The sequence below is a fragment of the Furipterus horrens genome, unplaced genomic scaffold (genome assembly GCF_987537825.1).
Source record: "Furipterus horrens unplaced genomic scaffold, mFurHor1.1.pri manual_scaffold_12, whole genome shotgun sequence".
NCBI lineage: Eukaryota > Metazoa > Chordata > Mammalia > Chiroptera > Furipteridae > Furipterus > Furipterus horrens.
In genome coordinates this window covers 43,498,121-43,517,587 of record NW_028327182.1, presented here as the reverse complement: position 1 = coordinate 43,517,587, position 19,467 = coordinate 43,498,121, and the positions used below count along the sequence as shown (strand labels likewise).

Genomic DNA, 19,467 nt, shown 5'->3' with positions numbered 1-19,467 from the left:
TGTGGGGGCCCTTTAAACAAGCAGATTCTGCTGAGAGACCGGCAGTTTCTGCCTCCATCCCAACCCCACTGGTTTGCACAGTCAGAAGCAATGAGCCTTGATTTTCCCCGGTGCTGGGACCATGAGCTGTGTGGTCTGGTCTGGTGCTGGGAGCACTCCCCAGGTGTCCCTCCCTACTTTTTAAAATGTCACTGCTTTCTGCCAGCCTGCCATTGCCGCTGTTGCCACCACAACACTGTGTCCTCTCCCCCCTCCTACCTGTCTGGATGAGTACTTCTTTATATCTTTGTTGGACTTCCATACAGCTCGATTTTCTGGAACTTCTGGTTGTTTCTAGTTTTGAGGTAGTTGTATTCCTCCTTAGTTGTGGAGGGAGACACAGCGTGTCTGTCTAGGCCTCCATCTTGACCGGAAGTCTCATTAAGCGCCTTTTCAGAAGCTTTTTTATCATCTATATATTTTCTTTGGTAAGCTGTCTGTTCAGATCTTTTTCCCATTTTTAAGATCAATTCATTTTATTATTATTGAGTTTTAAGAGTTCTTTGTATATTTTGGATAACAGTTTTTTTATCAGTTATGTCTTTTGTAAATATTTTCTCCCGGTCTGTGGTTTATCTTCTTATTCTCTAGATAGATTTTGTAGTAAGATGAAGTTTGGTACATATTACGTTTTGGGGGAAAGAAATGGTTGTGGCCATCACTGTGAAGATAAAGAGATCTCAATGCCATTTTAGTAGTTTGTGGTAGGGAGCAAACTTCAGAGAGACTAGGTCTTTGCTAGTGCATTTCTATGTGGTGGTTTTCAACAGGCATTGCATAGACTACTTATGTTCCCCAGTAATCCTCTGTGTCCCTTCTCATCAGTGTATGGTCTGTGTACCAGCTATACCTGGGAGCTTGTTAGAAATGCAGAGTCTCAGGTACCAGCCTAGACCTACTGAATCAGGAATTGCATTTCAGTAAGACCCCTGAGTTATTTATGTGCACATTAAATTTGAGAACTCCTGCTCTCCATAACCTGTAAGCTGGTCTCAAAGGTATGTTTCTTAAAAATATAAAAGAATTTTTTTAATGCCTTTGAGGGAGGGAAAAAATATCTTATTTCTTTTTTTCAGATTTTAAAGTCACAAGTTATATGAAAATTGGAAAATAAAGAAACTAAAAGAAGAAAACAATATCACTCATAAATCTGTAATTCAGAAGTAACCATGACTGCTAATGTTGTATTTGTTTTCTCCTACATATTTTTGTGTATGTAATATGCATGCATATACATTGAGATAATACCACCTATATATACATGCTTTCAACCCTGGCTGGTTTGGCTCAGTGGATTGAGCGTCGGCCTGCGAGCTAAGTGTCGCTGGTTCGATCTTCCAGTCAGGGCACATCAGAGAAGGAAAACTCTGATTCCAAAAAACCTCCACTGCCTTGCGCCATACCTCTTCAGGGGAAAGGCTAAGGGAGTAAACCCCGACAGAAAATCCGGAGCCGGAGTCCCTAAGGCGGTTTGACGTTGTAGTCAATACCGGCAACTCCTGCGGCGCACCTGAAGCCAAGCTGTATTGACTCCGTCTTTCCCTTGGATCCTTCAGCTGCGAAGAGAGGGGGGGTCTGCTGCATGGGCAACAGCAGACCCTCCATATCACCCTGCCCAGGCTCTGTAGCTTCAGCTCCACTGGAGAGGACACTCCAGCGTCATCGCAAGATGTCGATTCAACACGGGAGTAGACAGATACCGTGTCACTCCCGAGTCGGACTGCACAACCATTCTCGGCAGTGCAGATAGACTCTTAAGAAGCTACACCATCGTCTCTCGAGACGGACGGCTGCCGACGATGACGATATATGCTTTCATTTCATACTTTTATCACTTAACATTTTACAATAAACAATCAACTTTCATTCAATAAATTTTTATTGAATACCTATTATGTATCAGGCACTATTCTTGATTTGGAGTGACATAAGGGCTTTTATCCATGACCCTTCCTTTCTAGTGGAGCAGGTAGGTAATAAAGACAAAGAAATAATATATTTAAAAACAATGATAAGTATAAAGAAAGTAAAATAGAGCAATGTGCTAGACAGTGACACCACGCTTTATTTTTTCTTTTTTATTAACTCATACTCGTGATCCAGACCTCTGATTCCTTTAGGAATGACAGTATAATCTCTAGCCTTATCAGAAACTACAGTATTTTGTACACTTAGTATTTGGTTAAACTGAGAGTTACATATTGTACTTAATTGACTTACATGTGACTAGAAATTCAGTAGCTTCCCTTAAACATTTGAGCAGGTGTACAAGTGTCTGATTATTCTTCGTGGTATATGAATCAGTCCCCCCAACTTTTGCTAACTTTAAGAATGCTGTGACCTATTTTATGAAATGTAGAGATTTCTCTCCTCTTTAATTGCAGGGCCTGGCCTGTGACATGAGGTCCTCTATGCATATGTCCTCCTAAAAAATTTAAACCCAAATCCCTTCTGTCAGGGAATTATACCTTTGTAGATCTGATTGGAAGTGCAGTCGTTTCTGCAGCAAAGACTCGTGCTTCACGTATGATATATTTGTATCATGAGGCTCCATGTCTTTGCTCGTTATTCCAATGCTCTGTTGCAGTGTCATGTTTCTTAATCCATTTAAAGTAAGAATTAAGAATTTTAACTCAAAAGCCAATTTCCTGTGCTGCCAGTGAAAATAAAATTCAATGAGATGATACCTGCTACGCTCAGCTAATGCCATATGTGTGTCCTCCAGGTATAACAACAAGGTCACGATTAATCCATCTGCCTGTTGCCTTGGCAAGTGTCTTTTGTCATCAATTAGAAGATATCTTCTGTTTTCAGAAACACTAAAATAGGGAGAAGGGAGTAGAATTATTAATTAGAATTATGGCCTTTTATATTTTCACTGTGGTGAGATGATGGGGGCTTTATTTTTACTACAGTTGTAACCTGCATTAAAAATCACAAAAATTACTTAATCTGTATGCATTGCAATGATTCTTTATGGGGTTATGGTAGCTAGTGGAATTGGGTGGGAAGTCCTCAGGGTCATTGCCTTGCCAATGAATTGATGAAACTTTGAAAAGCAGTACTTGATAGCAGTGGCACAGCTGTAATTTGACATGTCATGTACTCTCATTCCAGTTCTAATCCCACATTCTTCTCATACCCAGCTCTAGAATCCAGCTTCTGTGCCTTGTTGATGGCAGCTGACTACCACTACCACTTCCCCTTGCCCTTTCTGCAATGCTTATGATTTCAGCCTAGACTAATCTGTACAAGTCTGTCCTCACCTATGAAAGGTGTTAGAAGCCAGTGCTCTGCAGATAGGTACTGCCAAGAGTCATAGAATCTCAGGATTGAAAGGCACCGAAATGCTCATCCACAATTGTGTTTGCCAGCATAAGGAATCCTAGAAGCAAGATATCAGGAATGCCTGGGAAAAGGAGGAGATAAGAACTGGGTCCCAATCACTGTTGCAGGGACAGCTAAACCTTGTCTGTCTGATCCATAGACTACTGAGAAAGGATTCTTGAAGACTACTGACCCTTTCCTCCTACTACGTGTAGCTGTATGTTTTATAAAGTTACATGAACTCATTGAGCTATGCTCCAATGAGTCCCATTTTCCTTAGAGATCATGGGGTCCTTACCAAGAACACACATCAGGGAAGAACACACTCCAAGAGTCACAAACCTGGTAGTTTCTGGAATTAACTGCCCACCAAATTTAATATGTTTATGCTGGCAGCTTAGGAGTTTTCCTCTTTTTATTTCATGTTCACATTAATGTATCTGTATTCAAATGTGGTAATTTTGTACCTGTTTGCAGCAAGGGTATCTGGAACAAGAAGACAACACATACAACACTACCCAGAGTTATCTTGTGTGGAGTTCCTTTGTGGGTGGTTAGTCTGCCCCTAACATAGACACTGGCTGCCTGAAGCATGACTTTGTATATTCAATGACAGTGCTGTCATACTGCCACCTCAAATGAAACAGTGATGGAAGTGTGCTTAAATTAATGTGGACCTGGTTGTCTATATTATGTCTCACCTGACAATGATGATGATGAAGATACCAGCTAACATAGGTTTCCAGACACTTTCTTAGCTGATTTCTTGTAGTAGCTCATCTAACCTTCACAAATAACTCATTAAAGTAGAAACTAGAAATGAAGACACTTAAATGCAAACTGGTTAAGTAACTTTTGAGGTCAGACATCTGATCATGGGGAAGGGAGGGTTGGAACTAGGTCGTCTGATTCTAGAGTACGTGATCTTTACTACAGTAGTTAGCATGAATAAAAATATTTTAGCTGTTCCTCCCTCTGCTTAATATAAATATAATCCCTGGCTGTTAAAATCCTACTCCTTGACTAGGATATTATCATTCTTTTTGTTTAACGATCATCTCAGTCCACCTGGCATGGTTATAACTTATTGTGGGAAAGTATTACAGGAAATAATGTTAGAATTTTAAGTATAGATGATGTGTGAGACATGTGGGGTACAAATGTTCATGCTCTGTTGTTGCACTGTAGATCACAGAGAACTTGAATAACAACTTCTTTCCAAAATGAAGAGTTCTGAAGATTCTCTGTGTTTGCAGACAATGTTAACAAGTTCAAGGTCATTGTTTTGCTACCTAATAAATTTTCTAGGAGTACAGTGGCCAAAAATCCGTGAGCAGTGCATCACCATTACATTTCCAGATATTGCACATTCTCAAGCGGTTCATTTGCATACTGTTTTCCCATTAGTATGTACTCTAAGTGAGTTTGTTTTATCATTTCATATGTTAAAACAATTAAAATTGGCAAAATCCACACAAAGGGCATTTCTTTGTCAGAAAAGCAGAAATCAGTCCATTTATGAAACTGTGTTCATGCAGAACCATTACTTTTTGAAAAGATCCTGGATGTGTTTCCTATTATTCATACATAAAGTATGTCAGGGACCCTGCAGAACTGATGAAAATAAGGATTTGTGTGTGTATCATTTCAGGCTAAAGGTAAAGAAAGACAGTGGCTAAGACACCAAGCTACTGGGGAACTAGATGATGCCAAGATCATTGATGGGCTGACTGGAGAGAAAGCCATCTACAAACGCCGTGGTGATTTGGAGCCACAGGTAAGTAATGGTCAACTAGTTGCCTCGAAGCTGCAGAGTTTGGCCTTCTCTATAGACAGCTGCTTTCTTGAGTTGCTGTCCTTGTCAAAACACCATAAACCCTGAATGTGGCAACCAAGGAAAGCATTGTATTGAAAAAAAAATTAGAAAAAATATAACTATTATACTATTTATTACATGATTCAAAATCCAAGCATGAGTGAAGAAACACCAGGTAGGCACACTCAAATTGAGTCATTTAAGGAACAGTTAATAAAAAGTCTATTTATGAAAGTACGGGTGTAGTTTAGGAAAGGCGTGAAGAGGCAGTGTGGGGTCCCAGCCGCAGAGCCCTAACCTGCCCTGAGCCCGGAAAGGCACAGAGGGCAAGAGCACTTACTGGGACCTGGAGAGGGCTGCCCCACAGGAGCTGTGGCCCTCAGCATAGGGAGAGCTCGCCCATGGGCCACAGCAGAGAACCGACTGAGGGAACAAATATCCCACCTCACCCTCTGATCTCCTGCCAGTGCCTCCCATCAGTAGAGACCACCTGGAAGCCAGCAGCTGAGAGAGCGGCTGATGCTTCCCTGCAGAGCTGCTCCCAGGACACCGAGCAGGGTGCTCTAGAGGGAACTGAAGACCCTCCGAGCCTATGAATCCCAGAGGCTCTTGTTAGTGAAAACACCAGTGTAGTCTTGGTGGTTTTCTTCTGTTACTTTAAAGATCTGTATCCATCCTATGACTGAAGAAAATTTTAGAAAATGAGGAATTTTTAAAAAAAATAACTCTAATGTAAACATATGTAAAGCTTTAGACAGCTGTAATATTAAAATATTTGCAAAACAAGGGCAATAAGGTGAAATATTGAGTCCCTTGGAGGACCCTGTGACTTCCTATGTCCTTGAATAACCAGAACTGCAAATTAGCCACTGAGAGCTGGGGACACGGTGGCTGGTGGGAGAGGGAGTCACGTCCTCCATTTAAAAGTTGATTCAGAGAGGATCCTGTGGTAATTTGGGGAGTTCTTACTTTCATGTCATTGGTATGAGTCAACAACTGCGTTCTTTACTGACTCACTGTGGTCAACAAATGTGTTTAGATATATCTGAAATTGTGAGTAGTCATGGAAGTATGTGTGGTACTGTTCTTAATTTCGGCAGACTCTGCAAGTTTTTAAGAAATATACTGAATTTGTCTTAAACCATTACACTAATACCCACAGTATTTTCTTAAAATTACTACTCAGCTTGTGAGTTTTCATACATGTCAGCAAGTATATAATAACATAATAGTCTGGAATTTTGTTTCTTCCTTTTTTCTTGTACATACAATGAAAAATATGCTTTTGTTTTTGATTCTACAGATTGGCAGGCATGAGTCCAAAATCAAACTGAAACCCATGAGAGTTTCACATTTTAATTGACAGTTGTTACTAAATAGCAGTGAGATGCTCCTTTTATGCTTTTAACTGCCAAGGGAGTAAAGAGAAGTAGTAATTCAGTAACTGGAAGGAAGAGAAAGCTGAAAACTTACTAATGCAAAAGACTGAAGAAATATTTTCCTTCGGTTCTTTGCCAGGCCCCCTCTCACAGAACCTTGTTTTAGGGATCTGGCATTTTTTGTGGACTCTGTGGAAAATGATTTTCAGATCATTACACAACAAGTACAAGTAAAATTCATGTGGGCTTCCAAAACAGCTCAGTCTTGCTGGAGTAACTGGGTCTGAGGTATGACATGAAAATGACATGTTGGGGTTTATATCCTTCCAGATTATTATTTTTAAGATAGCATCAGCTTTAGTAAGGCAGTTTTACTAGAGTAGGTTGAGTCTTAAAAGGATCATATATTCCAAAGGAAGATCTTTCCCATATGGCTGCTACCAGCACAAGTCTGAAATTCCATTTACTGAAATATATTTGGTAGATGCCTTTCCCCTTGCATCATGCAGCACTGAGCCTGTAGCTTACTGCCTGCCTCATGGCTGGTACTCTGGGCCTGTGTGAGTGAGATCCCCAGAACAGCAGCCATTGATGGTTTTCTGGTTCACAAAACTCTGTTGTTCCCTCTCACAGCTGGGAAGCCCCCAACAGAAACCCAAGCGCCTGCGCCTGGTGGTGGATGTGTCTGGCAGCATGTATCGCTTTAATGGGGTGGACGGCCGACTGGAACGCTCAATGGAGGCTGTGTGTATGGTAATGGAAGCCTTCGAGAGCTATGAAGACAAGTTCAAGGTAATGGCATGAACTAAGGATGACCACTGACCACATCTGCCTAAGACTCAGCCCCGACTTAGGCCACAATGGTGGATAGGTGGCTGTTGTCTCCACCCAGAGCAGACAAAAATCTTCATCTTCTCATCAGTTCATGTGTCATAGAGAAAGTGAACCTGTGGTTTTATCTGCTCTCATAATCAAAAAATGATAACACCAGAATTTGGAGGGCACTTACCACAGAAAAAAGCACTGAACTTCACAAGCTTTGTGGTGTTAGCCATAACGTTATGGGGAAACAACAAAAACAGGCACTTGGAGGAACCACAGGCCTCCTCCCCAAATTTCTCAGAGCCACCATCCTCATTCCAGTTTCTCCCATCCCCACTCCTGTTCTTGCCCATCACCAGCCAGGCAGCCTCCCAAAGTCTGAGGTCACTCTCAAAGTACTCTCAACACTGATTTGTCTTTCCACTTGGGTGAGGATTCCACAGTAATAGATGGCTCCCCGGCTGACAATGGAGACGGTGACCCTGGGAGAAACACAGCCTTCCATCAAACGTTTCCATCTTGCTGTTGCTCAGTTTGCTCTGCGTCCTCCTTTAGAGTTCTGAGCATGGAGAAGGGCTCCCCTGTAGCCTGAGATGAGCCCATCGATTCTCTCTTACTCTGCAAGCCTCAGAGAGCACTTGCACTTCCGGCCCTTACCAGAACAGATAACCTTGAATTCAATCACATGCTGTGTATTTATTGTCGGAAGTTCAGTTGAAAGAAATGGTGCATATGCAGACATGTGTGAGGGGTACAGTCTGTCCATAGACATTCTAGATTGTATTCCGGATCAAATGTGTCCTTCAGAAATAGGTGACCTTAGATGGTTATTGCCTTGAAATCCCACTTACACTTGAGGGTTGCTGTGTGTTATAGTGGATAGGCAAGAAACAGATTGGTGGAACCCATCACCTCATTTACTTTAGTCCCATTTGTGAGGCTCTGAGTCTCCCAGGGTCCATTTTATGATGTTCTTTATGAGAGATGCTTTTAGAATTAAGTGGTAGGAAAAGGCATTGGATTAAATGGTAGGAAGAAGGAATGCTGTGTGTTACCAGGCTCTGTACAAATACAGGATACAAATATAAATAGAACATGGACTTTCACTGGAGGGAGTAGCTTTGTTTCCCTTAAAGAACTGGAGTATATTTCCCCTTGTGATTAGTGAAAACTATGAAACTGTTTTAAGATTCCCTCTTGGTTTTCGTTGCCAGGAAGCTCTGAACTAAAATCAAAGAGCCACTATGACTACTTTGTTATGTCTTACAGCTTGCAGACTAGTGTTCAGCTTTTCCTTCCTTTGACCCTCCGTCCCTTTAGATGTAAGTTTTTCTTGATTTTTATTACTTAATTTAATTTTTTAAATCCTCACCCGAGGAAGTGTTTTTAAATTAATTTTAGGAGTGGGGAGAGAGAGAGTAAGAGAGAGAGGGAGAGGAACATTGATATGAGAAAGAAAATTGATCAGTTGCCTCACATACATGCCTTGACCAGGGATTGAATTGCAACCTAGGTACGAGCTCTGACAGGGAATCGAACCCACAAACTTTTTGTTGTACAGGATGACGCTCCTACCAACTGAGCCACCTGACCAGGGCTTGATTTTGATTTTTTTACTTTTTAATGTTTTATGGATTTGTAGAAAATGTTTACTTGAAAATATTTTAGATCCTTTCTAGTATGAGGTGGAGGTTAATACTTAAATCACTTGGACCACTGATAAACAAAGGATGGTTAAATATTATTGCATCAGTATAAATCCCACCTAATGTTCTAAAACCTTTGGGTTCTGCTAATATTTGAATCAGCACATCCACCTCTTGTGGATCTTGAAAGTCAGTGTTCCTCATTTTAGTTTGAAATTTTAATCAGTTATAGACTGTAGCAAACATACCACTTATGAAATTTGGCATACTTATCCAGAATAGAATTTCTAGTTTGAAAGAGGATTTCTATGCCTTTGAAAGGAGAACTGCTCTTATTTGTGAAACCACAATAGTTCTTCTAAGTTTTAAGAAAGACTTATTAGAAGTTAATCAAGAAATTGGTTACACAGCTCCCCTGGACCCATTAAAGGATTAGACAAAAGGCACAAAGTGACAAAACTAATAGGAAATTCAGGAACCACTCTGACAGCCTGCAGGTAGTTGGTGTGATTATCACAGAGCGTGTTGAATATTCCACTACATTTTTCACAGTGGAGTGTAGGGAGATTCATATTTTGTTCATTTCTCACTGTTAAAGTTCTGTAATCTGGAAGCACTTTTAATGAAACTGAACATAGACAAAAAAGAAGCAACATCAAGGAAATGAGTATACACAAGATGTTGTTTTATTTTGTTCTTAATTGACAGTTACAAACCGAATTACGCTGAATGAGGTGCTAGATTTCAATAAAATTACAAACATGAATTGAACACTTGCTAAATGTAGCGTACTCTGCTAGGTATGGAGTTCCCTGCCATCCTGGAGCTTGTAGCCTTATGGTGGAGACATATAAAAACCACTAATTCAGACAGTTGCTGAGAGACTTCCAATAAGAGGTGCAAACACAGCTCTGCCCCAAACAGCCCCCTTCAGGACATCACTTCTAAAGCAGTATTTTGCTGATAGTCTCTTCTCTTGCCACAACAGTGTAAAGAATTTTCTCAGTCTTTATTAGAAAAACAACAGCTATATTGATCACTGTAGTGATATTTATAGCAAGAAATTATAGCAGGACACCAAGAAGAACTTGAAGTAGTTTTATCATTTTTATGCTATTCAATTTTTAATAGGCAGTTCTTAAATGGTTTTGGTTTTGTGCATTTTTGTGTACTTATAAGCACATTCCTCACATTCACTAAAGTTTCTTTACAACTTTTTTTAAGAGCATACAAAATGTTATGAAACCAGTGCATTAAAATAGTTTCAACAAAAGGAGATACCTTAAGAGTCCACAAAACAAGCTGTTTGAGGAAAAGTGGTACAGAGGCAAGCGTCTGGAGGGATGGGGTAAGGGGACAGGACAGGGAAGGCATAACCAAGTCCTGTTCCTGCAAGTCCCTCCTCATGTCCACAGACTTCAGAACTGGGGTCACCTCCCAGGTCATTTTCTCGAATTTCTTCATTCCTCAGACAGGAAATGGAGACTCAGAAACAGTGAGGACTTTTCCCAAAGTTGGAAGGCCAGCTGGAGACAGAGCAGGATAGAGCCCAGGACTTCTCTGTTTCTTTTCTCTTTTTTGTTTTTTTGTCCTGTTTTGTTTTGTTTTTAAATTGTTCCCTTTACTTCTCAACCTTTGAAAAAATTTAAACATGCAAAAAGTTGAAAGAACAATAAATTTAACACCCATATGTCTTCACTTAGATTCACCAATTGTTAATATTTTCCTTCATTTGCTTTGCATTTCCCTCTAAATATATATACTCGACCCCCACACCCTGAGTCATTTGAAATAAAAGTTATAAACACCATAGTGCTTTACCTCTAAATACTTCATTATGCTTCTCTTTAGAGTAAGGACAGTCCCTAATGCAACTTCAGTACCATTATCACATCTAAGAAAATTATCAATAATTTCATAATATCTTCCAATATCAAATCTAAATGCATTTTTCCCAGATATCCCAAGGGTGTCTTTTCTAATTGTTTTTGCCCCCACAATCTAGGATCCAGTCAAGGTTTACATCTTATTTTTGGTTGTGATGTTTCATCAGCCTCATTTAATCTGGAACAGCTATCCCTCCCACCACTACCACTTTTGCTTTTCATGATGGTCACACTCTTGAGAGTCCAGATCAGTTGTTTGTAGAACGCCCTTCATTCTGGATTTGACCGGCTGTTTTCTACTATTGCCATTTATCTCACCCCCATATTCTCTATATTGCCAGAACTGCTAACAGTCTTTCCCCCCATACCAGGTACACTCGACATTTTGATTAATATTCCCACCACCCCTGCCTACGTAGCTAAGATTTTGAGTGGCCACAGGCCACCCAATCTCTGCTGAGCTGAGGATGTCCAGGTCTCCTTTGTGAAGGAGGTGTGATGGGGGTGGGATGGAGCCTACTTATATTCTATGAGAACTTTTTGTTATGATTAAATATTTTGGGTTATAGGTAATGGGTGTACAAAATAGTACAAAACATAAAAGATACAAAGGAGTAAGAGTAAAATATAAGCTCCCCTCTCTCTCAAGACCCAGTGCTCCTCTCTGGTGGTAACCAGGGATAGTAGAATTTTTTTTTTTTGTCATTTTTTCAGAGATACTTGATGCATAGATCAAGTGGCAGTATAGCATTCTACTCTGCACTGTGATTATATTAAACTTATTTGTCTCTCTGTACTTTCATTTTCTTTTTTCATTTTTATTTATTTATTTTAATCCTCATCCAAGGATATTTTTATTGATTTTAGAGAGAGAGGAAGGGAGAGAGAGAGAGAAAAACACTGATGAGTTGCCTCCTGTACATGCCCCGACCGGGGATTGAACCTGCAACCTAAATATGAGTCCTTATCAGGAATCAAACCCACAACCTTTTTGGTGTATGGGACGACACTTAAACCTACCGAGCCATCTGGTCAGGGCTATACTTTCATTTTCTCCTGTGAAGGAAGCATAATAACTAGGAATAATTCATGAAAGTTACGCAGCTAATATAAAGTGGTGCATGAACAAAAGACAGCTTTAGGAGCTCCTGGTGAGAAATTTATATTCCATAACCCAGGATGGCATTGCATGTGGTGTGTGTAAGAATTCAGCAATGTGCTCTGAGACTCCCCACTCCCTAGTTCCAGACAGTTCTCAATGTCGCGCTCCTGCAGTTATCCCTCTATTGTAAAGGTGTCTAGTCTATATTTGCTTTGAAACTGTCAGAAGCCACTGTCCTGGCCCCGTGATCTGGACTCTTCCATGAAACCTCTCTCTTGGCATCTACGTTGTGTTTTATTTGACTTGGGCTCAGCTCCTGAGTGCTGGGCCATTAAACTCCAAGAGGCTTATTAGGAGTCAGCCTCCACTTTTTATTCTACCTTAGCATGACCTATGCCAAGCCACAAGGACCCTTGAGCAAGAATTCTTGAAAAGGAAAGGTGATTCTGTGGCAGGACACATTTCAAAGCCATCTGGAGTTTTTAACGTTGCTCATAATTGTTGTACCAACCGAGTTCAAGTCTCAGGAACAGCATTTACAGTAGGTCACTTAAGACAGGAGCAACATTATTTGCTAATAATCAGCATAAACTCCTCTAATCAGCAGAAGTTTTAAACACAAAGGTGAAAAGTGAAATGGTAATGGTTGTGAAGCATTTTTTTCCTTTATCTTTATTACAGTTTGGTCCTTGTGATTTCGCTATGACCGTAAGGCAGACCTCTGTCCAGAAGCTCTCAGTGCCTTGTTCTTTTTCAAAGTACTCAATAACACCAAAAGTTAGCTGATGCTTCACCAAACACTCAAATAGTGACACCAAAAAACAGATTTACTTAGTTATTGAGAAGCTGGACTTCAGGGGGGAGAAGTACCCAAATTTATTGTTTCTATGGAGACGTATAAACCATATTCTAAGGCCATGGTTTCCAACAGTGTAACAAAGAACACTGGGGGCATGTGAGAGGCAATCGCACATTGATGTTTCTCTCCCTCTCTTTCTCCTTTTCCCTCTTGCTAAAAACAGATAAATAAAATAAAATTAAAATAAAGTAACCTTGTTAAAAAATAAATTAATTAATAAAAAATAAATTAAGAAAAAAAGAACCCTTAAAGGGTGATAGGAGGCAAGGATGAGTGGGCAGCTTTTTCCCTTCCCCCTCCCTCCCCACTTCAACCTGAACATTTCCACTCATATTGATATTGCCTGCTTTCATAGTCTGGGCTTCTGTGTAATATTTCATATAAAGAGTTCCATTGCCTTTAAAAATTTTTAAGGTAGAAAACCAATATTCCAGGGCCAATACTGGATTGTGATTTCTTATAGACTCTGAGGGCTTTCTTTTTGGAAAAGCGTTTATCAATCCTTAGTTTGGTTTAGATAATTCACTCCCTTGACAGGAAAAAACAAGGCACAGGTGTTCCTGTGACTAAGTAAGGCAGGCTTTTTACTGCATTTTTGGGGTGTACCATTGAATTTTCTGAGAACCTTGGGGGCAGGAATGACCTCAGAAATTATTTTTAAACTCTTTGTTTTGCAGATGATGCAATCAAGACCAAGTTCACATAGTGAGACTGTGAAAAGCCAGGACGTCTGACTCCCACATCAGGGCCCTTTCTTAGTTGATGTTTTATTTCTGTTTCTTGCAGCCATTTTATTCCTTCTGAGTTGTTATTTTTACAAAGCTGTAATTGAGGAGCTGTACCCTGTATATAAAGTACTCTATTTTCTCCTTCCCTTAACATTTCACCGCCCCAAGGGGGTAAAATGGACATACATTTCTCAAAGATACCTTGGTCAGAAAGACAGGGTTGATTCACAGAATGATGTAAAAAGATATGACTCACAGCCAGAAGCTACTGGGAAAATTCCTTCTATGAAAAACAATTCATTGTCTTTTTCCCACACCTCAGGAATGTTTCACACATTTAGAAGTGGAAACCAGTTTTCCTATCAGACTCAGCATTTGACTAAAGTCTTATTGCCACATGGAGATAGGGCCAAAAAACAGTGTACAGACTTCTCTGAGTCCAAAGTCAAACAAGATTCAGAATTGACCCAATTGTTGATGTAGATAATCATTGGCCAAGCCAACCATTAGAAAAACTGAAGTAAAGATTGGGCAGTGGAGGAGTTAGGGAATGGTTATTTCTCTATAATAAAAACAATGGGGACTTCTGGCCAAGATAGAGACCTAGACAGACACGCCACATCTCCCTCCACAACTAAGAAGGAATACAATTACCTCAAAACTAGAGACAACCAAAAGTTCCAGAAAATCAAGCTGCATGGAAGTTCAGCAAACAAAGATATATGGAAGAAATACTCGTCCATACAGGTAGGAGAGGCAGAGCCGGGGCAGAGAGGACGAGGTGTGATGGCAGCAGGAGCAGCGACAGTTGCAGGCTGGCAGAAAGCACAGTCACACATTTTAAAAAGTCAGAAGGGACACCTGGGGGTCGTTCCCAGCTCCTCACAGGACCTCGAAGCTCATGGTCCCAGCACCGGGGAAAATCAAGCCTCATTGCTTCTGACTGTGCAGAACAGTGGGGGTTGGGGTAGAGGCAGAAACTGCCGGTCTCTCAGCAGAGTCTGCTTGTTTACAGGGCCCCCACAGTCCTAGAATGTCCACAGACCCACCCACTCTGGGGACGACGGCCAGAGGGACGCCACTCTGGTGTGGAAGTGGGAGATGTGCCTGGAAAACGGTCCAGTGCTGGGCAGGCAGCATTGTTCCCTCTCGGACCCCTCCCCCACATACAGCGCAACAACGTGGTGAAACAGGTCATGCTGTACTGACAAATCCCTGAGGCTCTGCCCCTTACAACGTAACAGGAGTGACACCTCTACCTGGCACACGGAGGCAAACAAACACAGGAGCCTGTCAGAATGAGGAGACAGAGAAATATGGCCCAAAAGTACGAACGGATCAAGGTTCCAGTGGGAGAACTAAGCGATGGGAAGATAGCCAAGCTAACAAATGAGGAGATAGACAACCTAACAGATGCAGAATTCAAGACACTGGTGATAAAGATGCTCACAGGCTTGACACATATGCTTAAGTATGGCAAATGCATAAGAGAAGAAGTGAAGGCTATGCTAAGTGAAACAAAGGAAAATCCACACAAAACCAGGTGAAGGGAAGGAAACCGGGGTTCAAATCAATGATTTGGAACATAAAGAAGAAAAAAACAGTCAACCAGTACAGAATGAGGAAGCAAGAATTGAAAAAAATGAGGAAAACTTCCCAAATTTTGTGAAGGAGATGGACATACAGGTCCGGGAAGCACAGAGGGTCCTGAGTGAGCTGGACCCAGAGGGGACCACACCAGGATGCATCATGATTGAGATGTCAAAAGTGAAAGATAGAGACAGAGTCCTGCGGGCAGGAAGAGAGAGGCAGAGAGTTGCCTACAGGAAGGTGCCTCTAGGACTATCAGCTGATTTCTCAGAGGACACTTTGCAGGCAGGAAGGGACTGGCAAGCAGTATTCAATGTGATGAAAGGCATCCTGCAACCAGGATTACTCTATCCAGCAAAGCTATCATTTGGAATGGAAGGGCAGATGAAGTGTTTCCCAGGCAAGGTAAAGCTAAAGGAGCTCATCATCACCAAACCGTTATTATATGTAATGTCAAAGGGACTTACTTAAGAAAAAGAAGATCAAAACTATGAACACTGAAATGACAACAAACTCTCAACTATCAACAACTGAATCTAAAAAATAAAAACAAAATCCAACTAAGCAAACCAGAATAGGAACAGAATCATAGGTATGGGGATCATTTGGAGGGTTATCAGCTGGGAGAGCAGAGGGGGAGAAATGGGGATATGGCACTAGGATTAAGAAGCATAGGTTGGTACAAAATAGGGAGAAGTTAAGAATAATATAGGAAAGGATGAAGCCAAAGAACTTATATACATGACCCATGGACATGAACTAAGGAGGGTGGTATTGCTGGAGAGAAGAGGGGTACTGGGTGGAGGGGAGCAAAGGGGAAAAGAAGATTTGAACTATTGTGACAACATAATCAATAAAATATACTTTAAAAAAAACATTGAATTTAGAGTTAGAGCACCTGGGTTTGGCTTCCACCTCTAACAATACTAGATCTCTGACCTTAAGAAAGTCTGTTAATCTCCCTGAGCATCAATTACTTCATTTGTGAAGTGAGGTTAATAACACTTACCCCAAAGTGTGGAGAGGATCAAAATAAGATGAGATACAAAGAAGCACTTTGTAAACTATTAAGAACTATACAAACATTGGCATTGTACTCATTAAATGTATAGCGCTGTATCCTTTCATCGACCCTGTGAGGTTAGGTAAAACAGATCATCCCTATTTGTCAAGAGAGGTTAATAAACATATAATGTTAGGGATCATCTAAATCAGCATTATTTACCAGGTAGAAACAAGATTTGGAAAGGTTAAGTGACTTGCCTTAGGTCAAAACGCTTGTTAATGTCAGGGCTAAGTCTACAATCCTTGATCTGCAGAACATTAATTTTTTTACGTTAACTTGTATGGTATGAAAGAAAGTTACTAGCTATTACTGTATGTAGGTTATTGGCTAACTAACACTGTAGTTTTTTGTTGGCACTTTTGGTGTTTTAAATTACATAATTATCTTCTAAGTCATTTGCTGACCACTGTCAGTAGTGCCACCTTAGAACAGTGTGTTTGGATTTCTAAAAGGAGGTTAGAATTTCACACAGCGTCAGTCTTCAGGAATAGCTTCAGATGATTGTCTCATACCTACTTCTAATGTGGATGCATAATAAAGCATCGCCTCTCCTAAAGTTAGTGAATGATCATCTTTCCCAATAGAAATTTAAACATAAACCTTATTCACAAAAAATGCTGACAGCTCTTTGTTCTAAGCAGAGCTTACTGTGCAGTCAAAGTATTATAAATCAGCCTTCATATTTGATGATAAGTCTTTGTGTCCTGGAATGAAACTCAGCATTTTTGTAATACCTTTTCACTAAATGAATGAAATTTTCAAAAGAAAATGTAGCAAAAGGTCACCTAAATAAGTTTTGAAAGCAAAGAGGTATTAAATTGGTCTTCTCTAATTGAGGTTTTTGGTTTTTTTTTACTACTGTGATTTATTGTTTTTGTTGGATGCTAAATGCAAGACCCCACAGAGATTTCAGGGATGCTCTGAAAAATACAGAAATCATGATTATAAAAATTTTGAGCTACTCAAAAAAATTATAATCTAAATATTACATGCTTTGATAATGACAGTGAGGTTCTTGTTTAGTGACTCCCGTGATTCCTCCAGGGAAGCACACTTGAGACCCTGCCAAGTCTGATTTGACAGTTGTCACATAAGGAACCAGAGTGGATGAATGGCAGAATCGAGAGTGAGAGACTGGAAATGAATGAGCTTATATACTTTTTAATTTAACCCAGGCAGTTTTGAGGATTGGCAAATAACTGTCTGTAAAACATGTTGGGCTCCTTGGATAGCAGTTACTAGGTAATTAAGACGTAAAAAGTACTGGTTTTAATGGAAGCTTAGCATGATCTACAGTTACACCAAGAAATACTCCACATTTGGATATCCTTTGGATTCCTCTCAAGCATTTTATTTTCTCTGGGCAAAGAATCATCCCCAAGCCATCTGATAGATGAGAACCTGGGTCTGCAAGTTATTTTATAAGCTGCATCCTATTCCTTAGGTGTGTCTTCTCAGCCACTGTAATACCAATGGGGCACAGATAAAGGCAGATTCTTCTGCAAATAGCCCTTTCCTTGCCACAAATAAAGGGGAAAAAACAAGAAAAAAGAAAAGGAAGAAGGGTGGAAGGAAGAAAAGGAGGTCCTCAACCCATTTATCTTTGTTTCATTTGCCTGAAAAGTATAGTAGATAGATAGGTCAGTCAGTCAAATTATAAATAGATAGTTACTAAAATGCTTCGAAGTATTTATAACTGCTATATCTGGTTTTGATAAAGAACATCCAACAACTTATTTAACTGCTGTGTGCTTAATAATTAACCAGCAACTGTGGTAACCAGTTATGACAACCCTATGAGCAGACCACATGGTCAAATATTTATTTATACAGTCTCATCCATGCTTATCTGATTAGTAAAAACTTTAAGGGAGGAAATGGTCTAATATATTTATAGCCCTCTTACCTTAGCCAAATAAGAACAACTTACCCTGTTTCAAGTGGCTAATGTTACCCCCTGGTATAGGATCCTATTTAACAGATTACTTCACCGGCTCTGTAATGAAAGTAGCCTGCCTGGCACCTACTCGAAAGGATATTGCTTAAAACAGTTTCTGCTGTGACTATTGTCCAATCACATTTAAGGGCCTTGAGCAAACTTCCCTGGAGGAATCTTGCCAGCTCTCTCCACATCCATGCCGATCCTAGCACCCGAACACGTGGGTGACCTTAGCCGAGTGCATACTGAGGCCAGGAATCCATACTTATCCATTGTTCCGAACTGTACAGATTTTAAGTTTCTATTTTATTTGTTATCTTTTAATGAAAGATACTATACTAATGAGAATTTTTTCATATATGAAATTTCTTACATCCTTAGAAAGTATTTATTGTCAAGCTTTTAAAAATATATCGGTAAATTGTCCTCACAATTATTTTGTATTATTCTTTGTATTTAAAAAAAATCTTAAAACTGAGCATAGAATAATCCCTGAGCCCCCTGCCCAAGGCTTCACTCTGGCCCTCTGACCGTACCCCTCCTGTATGGCCAAGGCTATACAGCCAAGGGGATATGCCCACTTAGGGCTAATTTCTAAATCATACTCCAGTTCCTGGGAGGCCTGGCTATCCTGCTCCAATGACCCCAAGCCTGCTTCCAGGACCTTTGTGGACTTCTTCCATCTCTTCTTAGATCCATCTTCCTAAGGCAAACTGGCCAATGGTGTTGGCCCCAGGTCCAAGGGATAGCCAACAGACAGCTGTATGGAGGGGTGTGATGGTGTGTGGATGGATGGGCTGGGTGTCCACACACATGCATGTGAGGTGCCTCGTGGTGTGAGACAGAGCCAGCTGTAGAAAGAAAAGATGGTGGGCTGCAAGCCCACACTGCCATGTTCTTTCAGAGAACTTTAAGGACTCCAAATATTTGAAATTTTATGCTGGCTTTCCAGGTCATTGTGTATATTTATCAAAGTAGGAGGACACAGCATATTTTATTTAACAATTTGTAGCTGGATTTACATCTCTTAAATATTTAGAGATCCTATATAGGCCTTCATTTGTACACTTGTTCTTTCCAATTATGTATTTATCTCTGTGCATTGTTATTTTCTCTGCCTCCCTTCTAGTTTCAGAAAAAAGAGTGTTCTCCTTCCTTCTCCAAATTAGATCCACTGCTTATGAAACTGATCGCCTTCCCCACAGCCTCTACTCTGCCACCTGGAAAATGCAGACACCTCTTGCCAACAGCCCTCTAGATGCTGTTCT

The 19,467-nt window shown here is 40.4% G+C and overlaps 1 protein-coding gene across 1 annotated transcript in view; it reads left to right on the top strand.

Annotated features, from left to right (window-relative positions):
• Positions 1–19,467, top strand: part of VWA8 (von Willebrand factor A domain containing 8) — a 432,115-nt gene that overhangs the window by 402,368 nt on the left and 10,280 nt on the right. The window contains exons 41-42 of the mRNA XM_090258845.1: positions 5,018–5,143; positions 7,195–7,353. Of these exons, the coding sequence (XP_090114971.1) occupies positions 5,018–5,143; positions 7,195–7,353 (285 nt within the window). The remainder of the gene's footprint in view (positions 1–5,017; positions 5,144–7,194; positions 7,354–19,467) is intronic.